Source organism: Budorcas taxicolor, chromosome 11 (genome assembly GCF_023091745.1).
Source record: "Budorcas taxicolor isolate Tak-1 chromosome 11, Takin1.1, whole genome shotgun sequence".
Classification (NCBI taxonomy): domain Eukaryota; kingdom Metazoa; phylum Chordata; class Mammalia; order Artiodactyla; family Bovidae; genus Budorcas; species Budorcas taxicolor.
The window spans coordinates 134831032-134844229 of NC_068920.1; the positions used below are offsets into that span (position 1 = coordinate 134831032).

The following is a 13198-nucleotide window of genomic DNA, read 5'->3' on the forward strand; positions in this document are numbered from 1 at the left end:
GCATCATTCCTTCCAAAGAAATCTCAGGGCTGATCTCCTTCAGAATGGACTGGTTGGATCTCCTTGCAGTCCAAGGTACTCTCAAGAGTCTTCTCCAACACCACAGTTCAAACGCATCAATTCTTCGGCACTCAGCCTTCTTCACAGTCCAACTCTCACATCCATACATGACCACAGGAAAAACCATAGCCTTGACTAGACGAACCTTAGTCGGCAAAGTAATGTCTCTGCTTTTGAATATACTATCTAGGTTGGTCATAACTTTTCTTCCAAGGAGTAAGCGTCTTTTAATTTCATGGCTGCAATCACCATCTGCAGTGATTTTGGAACCCCCCAAAATAAAGTCTGACACTGTTTCTACTGTTTCCCCATCTATTTGCCATGAAGTGATGGGACCAGATGCCATGATCTTCGTTTTCTGAATGTTGAGCTTTAAGCCAACTTTTTCACTCTCGTCTTTCACTTTCATCAAGAGGCTTTTTAGCTCCTCTTCACTTTCTGCCATAAGGGTGGTGTCATCTGCATATCTGAGGTTATTGATATTTCTCCCCACAATCTTGATTCCAGCTTGTGTTTCTTCCAGTCCAGCGTTTCTCATGATATACTCTGCATATAAGTATAAGCAGGGTGATGGTATACAGCCTTGACGTACTCCTTTTCCTATTTGGAACCAGTCTGTTGTTCCATGTCCAGTTCTAACTGTTGCTTCCTGACTTGCATACAGATTTCTCAAGAGGCAGGTCAGGTGGTCTGGTATTCCCATCTCTTTCAGAATTTTCCACAGTTTATTATGATCCACACAGTTAAAGGCTTTGGCATAGTCAATGAAGCAGAAATAGATGTTTTTCTGGAACTCTCTTCCTTTTTCCATGATCCAGCGGATGTTGGCAATTTGATCTCTGGTTCCTCAGCCTTTTCTAAAACCAGCTTGAACATCAGGGAGTTCATGGTTCACGTACTGTTGAAGCCTGGCTTGGAGAATTTTGAGCATTACTTTACTAGCATGTGAGATGAGTGCAATTGTGCGGTAGTTTGAGCATTCCTTGGCATTGCCTTTCTTTGGGATTGGAATGAAAACTGACCTTTTCCAGTCCTATGGCCACTGCTGAGTTTTCCAAACTTGCTGGCATATTGAGTGCCACACTTTCACAACATCAGCTTTCAGGATTTGAAATAGCTCAACTGGAATTCCATCACCTCCACTAGCTTTGTTCATAGTGATGCTTTCTAAGGCCCACTTGACTTCACATTCCAAGATGTCTGGCTCTAGATGAGTGATCACATCATCATGATTATCTTGGTTGTGAAGATCTTTTTTGTACAATTCTTCCGTGTATTCTTGCCACCTCTTCTTAATATCTTCTGCTTCTGTTAGGTCCAGACCATTTCTGTCCTTTATCGAGCCCATCTTTGCATGAAATGTTCCCTTGGTATCTCTAATTTTCTTGAAGAGATCTCTATTCTTTCCCATTTTGTTGTTTTCCTCTATTTCTTTGCACTGATCACTGAAGAAGGCTTTCTTGTCTCTTCTTGCTATTCTTTGGAACTCTGCATTCAGATGCCTATATCTTTCCTTTTCTCCTTTGCTTTTCACCTCTCTTCTTTTCACAGCTATTTGTAAGGCCTCCCCAGACAGCCATTTTGCTTTTTTGCATTTCTTTTCCATGGGGATGGTCTTGATCCCTGTCTCCTGTACAATGTCACGAACCTCATTCTAGTTCATCAGGCACTCTATCTATCAGATCTAGACCCTTAAATCTATTTCTCATTTCCACTGTATAATCATAAGGCATTTGATTTAGGTCATGCCTGAATGGTCTAGCAGTTTTCCCTAGTTTCTTCAATTTGAGTCTGAATTTGGCAATAAGGAGTTCATGATCTGATGTGGGTAAAGATGAGGTCAAAGGCATGTATTCCTACCTACCCCCACAATAGGTGCTAATTAAAAGAATAAATCACTCCAAAATCACTGCGGATGGTGACTGCAGCCATGAAATTAAAAGATGCTTGTCCCTTGGAAGAAAAGATATGACAAACCTAGAGAGTACATTAAAAAGCAGAGACATCACTTTGCTGACAAGGGTCAGAATAGTCAAAGCTATGGTTTTTCCAGTAGTTATGTATGAATATAAGAGTTGGACCATAAAAAAGGGTGAGTGCCAAAGAATTGATACCTTCTAACTGTGGTGCTGGAGAAAACTCTTGAGAGTCCCTTGGACAGCAAAGAGATCAAACAAGTCAATCCTAAAGGAAATCAACCCTGAATATTTATTGAAAGCTGCAGCTGAAGCTCCAATACTTTGGCCACCTGATGCAAAGAGCCTGCTCATTGGAAAAGACCCTGTTCCTGGGAAAGATTGAGGGTAGGAGGAGAAAGGGGTGACAAAGGATGAGATGGTTGGATGGCATCACTGACTCAATGGATGTGAATTTGAGCAAACTCCGAGAGATAATGAAGGACAGGGAAGGCTGGCGTGCTGCAGTCCATGGGGTTGCAAAGAATCCGACATGACTTAGCAGCTGAACAACAGAAAGAATAAATATTCACATGCCTAAATTCTTTCTGTCCTCAAACATTTATTGAGAACCTTTATATACTGGGTATCATGTGGACCTTACTCCTATGGAGTTCACTGCCTGGTAAGGAGACAAATTAATAAATGGATAGGTGCCATATATGATAGGTATTTATATGGACATAAACAAAAGTGTCATGGGAAAAAAGAAATCATAGCATTTTCTTTCACCAGAGGTGTTAACATTCAGGGTGTCAGTTGCAGGATGAATAAGAGTGTTTCTGGGCAGGCAAGAGAGGGAATGAAAATTCTGGTAAGAGGAAGTGGCAAGTGGCAGAGGCCCTGGAGCCTGAGAGCGCCTTTCATGTGGCTGGAGTGGGTGAAAAGGGTGATGCTCTCGAATGACCCCGTGGCTCAGGCACCCAAGGTGCTGGGTTCCACTCAGACAGAAACACGGCCCCATGAAGTATAGGGGCGGCAAGCTGTGCCCTGGTGCTGGCATTCAGGGAAGCAGCAGACAGCAGAGGCCCTGCACACAGCAGAGAGCTGAAATCAATGAGTGATAGGCAGAGAGCATCACAAAGGCCACTGCGGCCGTCTTTAGCAGCCAGTGTGGCAGGCGAGGTCTGGGAGGTGGAGTAAGACATCTATACTGTTGCTTGGGAGCTGTCTATGCTGCGGAGACAGTATTAAAAATAATTTATTTTTAAAATACAACCAGCATAGGTATTAGTTCAGGTAACAAAAGCCCAGAGGCAAGCAGGGCTGCAGCATTCGGGCTCTGGTGCCAGATTTCTGGAATTCTCTTGTTTTTCCCTTCCTTGTGTGTTTGGCTTCACCCTCAGGCTTGTAGCATGATGATTATAGCAGTTCTAGGCATCATGTCCAGACATGACCATGTCCAGGGGAAGGATTTCTTTTTTCTGTGACTCTTCCTTAGAGGCAAGAAAACCTTTCCCAAAGCCCCCAGATAGGATTACCCTCGTGTTCCGCTGGCCAGCACTGGGTCCATGACCCTTCCTGAACCAATGACAGGGAAGGGAAATGGGATTGCCACGCCTGGTGTTGAACCACCATAATCCCAGTGTGGACCAGGGTTTGCTTTCCCAAAGTATGGGAAGTGGTGGCTGCCTGAACAGAACTGAGGCTGGGTAGACAGCCAGCAACCCCCACCACAGAGCTCAAAGGGCACATTGTCAAGTCTGGTGTGGATCTCCACCTTCTGCACCCTCACAGCAAGGGCCACCCGACCCACTCACAGGCTTGGCCATTCTACTTCCCTATTTCTACCTCCTATCCCCTAGCCTGCTGGCTTTAGGGCCACTTCTCACCTGGTGAAGGAGTTCTTTAAGGAGCAGGTCAAGAATCTGGTTCTTATTTGATGCCAGTCTGGTGCCGAGTTGGGCAGAGCATGGAGCACTCTGCTGGCAGCCCCACAGGGTGGGGGCATGGGGAAACCCCTGTGGCCTTCTAGAAACAAAAGAGGACAGCAAGCTTAACCAAGCTGCCTGGGCCTTCGAGCAGGTCTGGCAAGGAAGGTGTCATGCAGTAACAGACAGTGCTTTCCTCAAGGGACTGTAGTAGGCATCAGCTAGTTTAGAGAGAGGTGCTGATGACTGGCCTTCTGTGATTCGAGTGGGCACCTTGCTTCCTTCTGGGCCCCCAGGACTCCTGTATGGTGTTAGGGAGAGCAGAACACCCATCCATCATCTCATGAGACATCAGGAGAGGGGAGGCTGGGAAGGCCGGACTCCTACCCTGATCATCAAGAAAGGCGTGTGGCAGGCTTCTCTGAATGTAGACTGATGCTCTGCTGGGTTCTCGCGGTTCTTTATTTTTTATATTTATTTATTTATAACTGTACTGCAAGACATGCTGGGATCTTAGTTCCCCAACCAGGGATCAAACCTGTGCCCCCTGCAGTGGAAGCATAGCGTCAATCGCTGGACCACCAGGGAAGTCCCAGTCATGGCTCTTTATTCGCCAGAGGAAAATGAGGTTTCCTGCCTACGAGTTCTAGAGGCATAGATTGCCAGTGCAAGTGAATGTGCCTGGACCTCTGGACGTGGCAGCAGAGCTGCACAGAGAGTTCCCCTAAGCCTTCATTTTAGGGCAGCGAATACGGTGTGGAAATGGATAATCTGCTATGTTACCTCAGCGTTACTCTGCCGGGACTCCACAATGGCCCTTCACGGTGGCATGAAGCTCTGGGAGGACTCAAGACCAAGCGGCCACCAGTGGCACAACAGTGGGTGAAGCAGGGGTAGGGTCTGTCTGAGTCTGGAGGCGATTCTCCTCATTGAAACAAAACTGAATTCATAGATGCTGATGGTGAACAAGTGAGACCAAGGGGCAATCAGCTCTCCTGTTTATGCTTGCTTCCCTGAGTTATTTTTAGCATTACAGACAGTTTCCAGTTAACAAATGGGCTGGGTTCTGAAAGTTCATTTGTAATTTGGCTGTTTAGATTTTGGAACATACTTTCCCTATAAAAAAACAATGTTATAAATGGTGATGAGATTCCCAGGCTAGTTCTCCAAAGCCTATTTAACCCATAATGTAGCTAAAATACTGTCCTTCTACAATGAAAAAAAATTGTTTAATTGCAACATGAGTAATTAAATGAAACAAGGAAAACCATTAAAACTGAATAAGAAGTAGATTTATGTTCATCTTGAATGATGCTGTTTGCAGAAAACCTAATTTAATTTAAGAAGAGGTCTTTCCAAGGGCTTTTCTTGGGAATGGCACGGGATTTATCCTATTAGGGAGAAAGAGCCTGAACTCTGTCCGATCCGCAGTTATTGTATATTTGCACCATGTAACTGGCTCCCTTTCCTGATTTTAGGCTCCTCAGAAACTCTTCTGGTCTAAATTTGTTTTCTTATGTGGATTCTCACTGGGCAAAGTCCACGAAGTTGGTCTCCTTGGGGGTGAATTTTTGATTCTGAATTAGTAGGTTAGCCTCTGTCTTTGAGAATATTCTGGGAAGAGCAGTGTCTCAGTTGCACCAGCTCTGAGGCAGTGATGGGATTACGCACTGGAGCCTTGAGGACTGAGGTCCAAGACCTGCCAGTGGGGCCTTCTCAAGGTAACTGCATCGGGCAAGGTTCCCTGGGGGCCAGCTGCACTGGCTTCTCCATGGCAACACGATCCGCACCAGGTGTCTCCTTTCAGATCTCCCTAGGGCAGCTCTCGGTGTGGATGGCGTGGGTGTCGCCCACGTGTGTGTAAGTCATGCCGGTTCCCTGTTGATTTTGTCCACCAGGCCACATAGATTGGTTTGTCGGATTGGTCCTATTCCTTCTGTTTGAGGAATGCAAGCCTTGGCCAGAAGCTAGAGAGTGAATAACCGTGTGTAAGCAAGTGTGCTGGCAGCACGGGGGCGGGGGTTGCATATCGCAAAAATTAACACGAAGGCTTCCTGTCCTTTTGTGTCTGCCTCTTTGCAATGTGGTGAAGCACTTTCTAACCAGAGGCAGGAACTTTTTCCCACTTGAATTCGACTTGGCCTTGTGACTACTTTGACCAACAGGATTTTAGCAAAAGTTCCTCAAGCAGAGGCACTTGTGCCCTGAGCCTTGGCTTCTTACTGCTCCCAGAAGTCTGAGACCTTCCAGTATGCAAGCCTGCAATAGCTGTACAGAGGATGACAGGCCACACGAAGAACTGAGATGTCTTGGCCGACAGTCCGCTAAGCACAGATGTGTGAGTGAGGCCATCCTAGAATGAGCCACCAGCAAGTAGCCACCATGCAGCTGACCACAGGCGAGTGAGAGAACCCAGTCCAGAACTGACGACAAACCCACAGAACTGGGATGGTTTCATGCCACTAAATATTGGGATGGTTGTTACGAAGCAAAAGCTAACTTCTATACACAACTGTCTCCAGTCAAGCCCATCTCACAACCTGCCTTCAGGATCCACAGCTGCCTTCTATATAGATATGGTTCATCCCTTATGAATATGGTAACACATATAACCTTCTCCCTTCTCTTTATCCCTTTCATCAAAAGTCTAAGAAATCAAGCCACTCAAATCTACCCTGCCCGAACTATAGGCTTTGGAACAGATGCTTGGGCAATCATGACATTTTTCAATTTTGCACACACTTCGTGACTGATGGATGGATTTTAAGTCAATGAGGATACAACCCGAACTTCCACTTAAAGTGCAGGCGAAACCCATTAGCTGGGCACGAACAGGCACAAGTTGTCTCATGATGCATTATCAGTGCCTGGTAATGCATCACAAGGGAGATCACAAATCCTTGTTCATGGGGCAAGAAATGGCCTTCTGGGGAAGCACACACAGTCTGGAAATGTGCCGTAAAAGGGGCTTGAGTGGTTCTCCCAACTTACTGAGCCCACTCTGTAGGTAGCCCTTGGTTTTCAACGTGGAAACAGGAGGAGAGAGACGACTACTTCTCATTCTGCAACTGTGCAAAAGCTGCCTTTCTATCCATTCTTGGACCCCCAGAACCACAGGAGAGGGTGCCCCCTCTGCTGGTGGTCTTGCGGTCATTCTCATGATTCCCCATAGAAACCCCAGATCATCCCCCCGACAAGAGGAACATTTCTCCAAAGAATTTAGGTCATGTGAGGAAGTCATTGTCTCTGGGGTCATTAGGTCCCCCCTGAAAGCCTCAAATGCCCATAAATGTCAAAAAATCTGAGGACAGAGCCTGCAGATTCCATGGCCTCTTTTGGTTTTCCCTAGGCCTGGGAAACAGGCGAAGTCTCTCTCTTCCCGGCCTAGATTTATTTTCAAGGGTTTAGCTCTGAGGAACGATGGGAATGTTTCAGCATGAGTGCTCCTGACCACGTGGAGAAAAGGCCCCCAATACATTTCACAGACATTAGCGAGGATCCTGCAAAGTCCATTCTTTCAGGAACAAAATTGCATTTTATGAAGCCGTCCATTTTCTGTTTCATCTGTCAAGCAGGTTTGTTGAGAATAATTTAAATTTCATGCAGCAGCAACTGTAGGGCCGTGGAGCTTCCTTTCTATCCCATAAACAGGCCTGGTAGCCTTTGTGCTTCTCAGCGGCACTCTCCCCCTGGGCCCTTGACTGCCTGGAGCCTAGAGCCAGAGTAGTGGCTCCCAACAACAGCGGGATTGGTCTCCCCCAAATATATGAATACTCTGTCAAACTCAGTTTCTCATTTACCTTTTCAAAATGAACTTTTATTGAGTGTTTAACAAGTGGCAGGTACTAGTCTATGCTTTTCTACACATATTAGTTTAACAAATTCTCACAACACTTCCATGAGAAACACCATTGTCATTCTCATTTTACAGACAAAGAAACTGAAGTTTGGAGAGGTCCTTGGCTCCTATGCGGTAAACACAGGATTCAAACCCATTTCTGTTGGACTCAAGGGCTTGAAGTTCTCACCAGCTGTGCAATGTTCAGTTGACCCAATCTTTAGCCTAGATTTTTTCTACCTATAACACAAGAGGTAAATATACCCATTTTCTTGCCAAAATTCAGCGTCTGCTGTCAGCTAGGTGGATGAGGGGATGGGGAAAAGTTATCATAACAATGCTGCAATGTTGGTTACCATGGTGAACACATTGTGCCAGGCAGCCTGGGCTGGGGAAGGAACAAGCCCAGGCTGGTTCTGTTTCTCACTCCCTAGGTGACCTCTGCAAGTCTTTTTTTTTTTTTTTTCTCAAAGTCTCACTCTTCTGACCTACAAAATACAGGGGTTGGGTTGCAGGCTTACTTCTCTTGGGCTCTGGAAATTTGTGTCCTAGAGGATTAAGAGCTGACCTATGCCCCAGGGAAGCAGTTTATGGGTCTGAGCAAGGAATGTGTGTGTGTGTTGGACTGTGTGTGTGACTGAGTGTGTGTGTGTGTGTGTGTGTGTTTGTGGTGTAAGTGAGTGTATGTGTGTGTATGTGTGGTGTGTATCTGGCTAGGCCCTCCCCATGCTTCAGTTACCCAGGAGTTGTGTTTGTCCAACTGGCCTTTCGGCCTTGCATCTAAAACATGCAAGAAATCTTCAGGCCCTGGAAAAAGGAAGAAACCAAAAGATCAACTCAGGCCTGGAGGCTGCAGTGACAGAAAAATTGTCATCATTTCTCTGAGCAGCCGCTGGGAGCACAGCCAGCCTTCCTCGTCCTGGAGAGCCAGGACTGCCCCTAACGCTGGGCAGAAGCAGCCCCACACTGGGCAGGGCAGATGAAGGGGCTGCCGTCTTTACGTGGGTGGTGACAGCCTGGGATATGGGGGTGCCTGCAGCCCGCAGACTGTGTGACGCTCCCCCTGCTCCACGTCCAGCCCACTGCAGATGCTAAGGCCTGACAGTGCCAACATTTGTCATCTCAGGGGTGGTTCTGGCTCAGGCAGCACTAGACCCTCTACCGAGGAAGCCAGGCCAGGACATTCAAGCAACATTTACCAATATGGGTTGGTGAAAGTGAAAGTGGAGTGGTGAAAGTGTTAGTTGCTCAGTCGTGTCTGACTCTTTGCAACCCTGTGGACTCTACCCCACCAGGCTCCTCTGTCCACGGAATTTCCTAGGCAAGAATACTGGAGTGGGTTGCCATTTCCTTCTCCAGGGGATCTTCTTGACCCAGGGATCAAACTCAGGTCTCCTGCACTGCAGGCCACTGTCTGAGCCACACGTGGGGCAGGGCAGTAGGAATACACAAAAGGAAGTGAAATCCACAGCTCTGCTTCTGGCTTCCATGCAGCTACCTGCCTCCCCAGGTCGTCCACCAGAGGGGGCCTCTGCCCTGTGTAGACACTGGGTTTTCAGGACCTTCCTGGTGGTCCAGTGGTTAAGAATCCACCTTCCAATTCAGAGCACTTGGGTTCAATCCCTAAGTTCAATCCTTAAGAAGTAAGATTTCCCCCATAGCATGGAGCAACTACACGGGTGTACCACAACTACTGAGCCTGCGTGTTACATCCAGAGTCCATGCATCACAATGAAAGATCCCTCATGACCCAGTGAAGACTGGATGCAGCCAAAAAAAAAAAAAAAAAGAAAAAGTCACTGGGCTTTCTTGGAGGAAAGGGCCCATGGCTGACAAAAGGTGCTAACACAGTCTCTGTTTGAGGCCCACTGGATGGCCCCTTCCCTCCAGCCCGTCTTGCTGACATGTCACCATGGTCATGTCACAAGGTCAGCTTAGGCCTGTGTGCATGCTAAGTCGCTTCAGTTGTGCCTGACTCCTTGCGACCTTATGGACTGTAGCCCACCAGGCTCCCCATCCATGGGATTCTCCAGGCAAGAACACTGGAGTGGGTTGCCATGCCCTCCTCCAGGGGACCTTCCTGACCTAGTGACCGAACCTGCGTCTCTTATGTCTTCTGCATTTATAGGCGGGTTCTTTACTGCCCGGTGGGGGAGCCCCAGCTTGAGGCTTAACCACTCACAAACTCAGTTCCTGTCCTTGCCTGCTTGGGGCCTAGCTCTTGTTTTCTCATCTGAAGCCTTACCTTTTCCTCTTGGTGAGGCCAGAAAATGATCACCTTTCCTTACAGGGGCGTGGCCTTGTCCCGTAGGCCTCCCCTGGGAGACGGGGACAATGATGATGACCATAGTGCTCTATAGGACATGTGCCAGGCTTGATGTGATTCTGAACTCTTTACATGAGTTTTAACTCACATGATCCTCACAACTCTGACAGGCAGGTATGACCACTTATTCCCGTGTTACAGAAGTGAGGCCCAGGGAGGTTATGCAACTGGCCCAGGGTCACTCAGCCAGCACGAGACAGGATGGAATTCAAATCCAGGCAGTCTGGCTCCAGAGTCTGTCTTCCTCCACTTCACAAAGCGGCCTCTGCCAACAGCCTCAACGGGAGAGGCATCCTCGGGTCACTCGGTTGCACCATCCAGGCCGCAGATTTGTTATATCCTGGCCCGTGAGTTCCCTGAGGGCAAGAGCCAAACCTTGGCTGCTCAGTGAAGACGCAATTGGTCAACCAGGGAAACCACAGATACCTCCTACTGGCTTGCCTGTCACTTGATGTGGTCCTGTCTTGGCTTAGACAATTAGGCTGGGGGCAGGAGTCTGGGGGGTCAGCAGTTAGGCCAGAATGGAAGAATGGAACCAGAGCCCAAGTTCAGCCCCAAGGCCCCGGACGGAAGCCACTGCTGTATTTTGTCCTCCCTGCCCGCCCCCACTCCCCTTGCCCCATTCTTCTGAGCACCCCAGGAATCCAGGGTGCAGTCAGGCACCTTTGCTTGACTGGACAAGCCTCTGCAGGTGTGAAACTGGGCTGGAGATGGTTATGGGGGAAGGTGTGCCAAGGAGCTGGCTGTCCACACAGGCGTAAACTTTTGGCCCCTCTCCCTCCTAGCCGCCCAGCATTTTCTTGCCCAGCTGTTGTTTTCTGTCTGAGGCCGGGTTCTTTCCTCTGTATGCTGTGGTTTGGGGCCCAGCCAGATAGAGATGATGAATATCAAGCTGCTTGAGAGCAAAGCAGGAGCCGTGTGGGCAGGGCAGGCCCTCCCTGAGTTTCCCCTCCACTTCCCTGGCTTGGCAGAGCCCAAACCCCCGGCCTGAGGCCCAGCCTGATGCTGTCTCTAAAAAGGCCTCCATCCCTGAGAGGGTGGAAACCATCAAGAGGGCTCCCAGGCCCAGCTCCTCCCTCCCTACCTGGAACCCCGGCCGTCAGCTCCAGACGCTGCCATCCTCCACATGGCCAACAGCTGGCTTAGCTGAGCGGCTGCCAGATGTGGCCTTTGGGGTGGCTGACTGGGTCCCCTGGGCCGAGGTCACTGCCCCTGGAGCCGTCCTGGGGGCTGGCGCCTGGGGAGGAATGTGTTTGGCTGGTCCAGGGGCCTCGTGCCCACATTAAGCCTCCGTCTCCTCTCCCCTGTCCAACATTCCTTCCCTTTCCACCTCAGTGGGGTGGTGTTTTCATAACAGGAAAATAAAATCAATAAGGCACTGCCGAAGATGTCAGTGCGCTCCAAGCTGGCCTCCAACGGCTCCATTGTCTCGGGCCTCTGCCGGGCACTGCGCCGGCAGCACTCACAGTTATTAATGGGAAGCGGGGCTGAAAGGGAGCTTTGAAAATCGCCGAGACAAAGGCTCAGCACACCTGGAGCGCCACTTTCCAACACCACCGCCACCTCACAATGGCTGGGGCTGGGGCTCCCCTGCCTTTAACTTTTCCTGCAACTTTTATGAAAGCACAAAAGACTAGACACACACACATATACACACACACACACGCTGGCCCGGAGACGGCTCCTAGGAGGCAGCTCTGAATGCCTGGCAGAGGTGAAGGGACCTGCAGAGTGCATGCTTGCCCAGGACACCGGATGGCCGTGAATGGGCTTCCTGCCACCAGCCTGGGTCCCGTCCCTCCAGGGGCTCTGAGTGGCCTGAGGGGCACCAGCTCGGCCGGAAGCCAGGCAGGAGCCTTGGCGACATTTTCACTTCCATGGTCGTGGTTGGTAACCCAGACGGTTTTCTGCTGTTGCTTCTGGGGGTTGGAGCCACTTCTGGAAGACGGAAAGATGACCTGAAACTGACGCCCCCGAGGCCTGGGTTCCTCCAGGAAGGCGCCCCTCGGACCTCTCCCATAGACTTGGTTCCTCCGTGTCCTCAGCTGGAGAAAAGTACTGATGTCACTGGGCTGTCTGGGGCTTGGAGGGGACCCTGGGTGTGCGCACGCTTGATACGAACGCTGGTTGATACGCAGCAGTTTTATGACCATTTAGGACCAACTACTGGGCAGAATCTTTTTGCAAACTTGTCACCGGAGCCCCCAGGGGTCTTACCCATCTACAGTCACCCACTTAGAGACCCTGTATCACACCACCTTAGAGTTTCACAGCCCTTTTGCTGGTTAAATGCCTTTTGTCCATGTGACAGAGGACAACACATGGCCTCAGCACCTGCTTGTCTTCCCACAAGTTAGTCACAGAGAGAGAGGCTTTATGGAAACTAAAACCACGTGAACTTTAACAGTTGCCTGGCGCAGCCCCAGGGACACCCGTACTCTCGAGAAGGAAGCATCTGGCCAGGGACTGTGGGGGAGCAGGGCCCCCCTGCCTGGCTCCTGCTTGCAGCAGACACCAGAAGGGTCTTACCTTGGTGGTGGTGGCGGGGGCGGAGCTGGCCACGAGGCTGGTGATGGCCTCTCCACTGCCGGTGGTGCAGGGCGTGGGGGCCGTGGCAGGTGTGGGCAGTCGGGAGGGCACCACGGGCAGCGGCAGGAGGCCGGGCCGGGCGCTGAGGCTGCTGGCGGAGCTGCCCCCGGCCCCAGCGGTGGCGCTGCAGATGCTGGTGGTCCCATGCGTCCCGTTGGCACTCCACTCTCGGCGGTCCCAGCCCACCCGGTAATCTCTTTCGAAGCGGCTGTGGTGCCGGGACATCTCGCTGGGCCGTGGCTGCTCCTCGCGGGGAAACAGAGGCTGGACCTGCAGGCACAGAGTGGAGAGGAGGGCAGTTTAAACAAAGGGCAGCCTTGCCAGGATGCGAGGACAGCCATGGCCATCAGTACCCATTAAACGTCTTCTCTGGGCACAAAACTGTTAGCTTATTTCATATTCACAGCAAGCCCACAAAGCATGGATCATTAGCCCCATCACAGATGAGGAATATGATTTGTCCAGGATCACATGGCAGAAGTGTAGTCAATGAGATTTGAACCCAGTCATGGTTTAAAGTGATGCTTTCTGTTCGGTGGCATCACATTGCCCTGGACGA

General features: G+C 49.8%; 1 protein-coding gene across 7 annotated transcripts in view; it reads right to left on the minus strand.

The window, feature by feature from the left end:
• The window catches only part of KLHL29 (kelch like family member 29), a 240826-nt gene that overhangs the window by 134672 nt on the left and 92956 nt on the right, over positions 1-13198 (minus strand). For all 7 annotated transcript variants that reach the window (XM_052648417.1, XM_052648420.1, XM_052648416.1 and 4 more), the window contains one exon: positions 12580-12909. In XM_052648417.1, coding sequence (XP_052504377.1) covers positions 12580-12909 — 330 coding nt within the window. The remainder of the gene's footprint in view (positions 1-12579; positions 12910-13198) is intronic.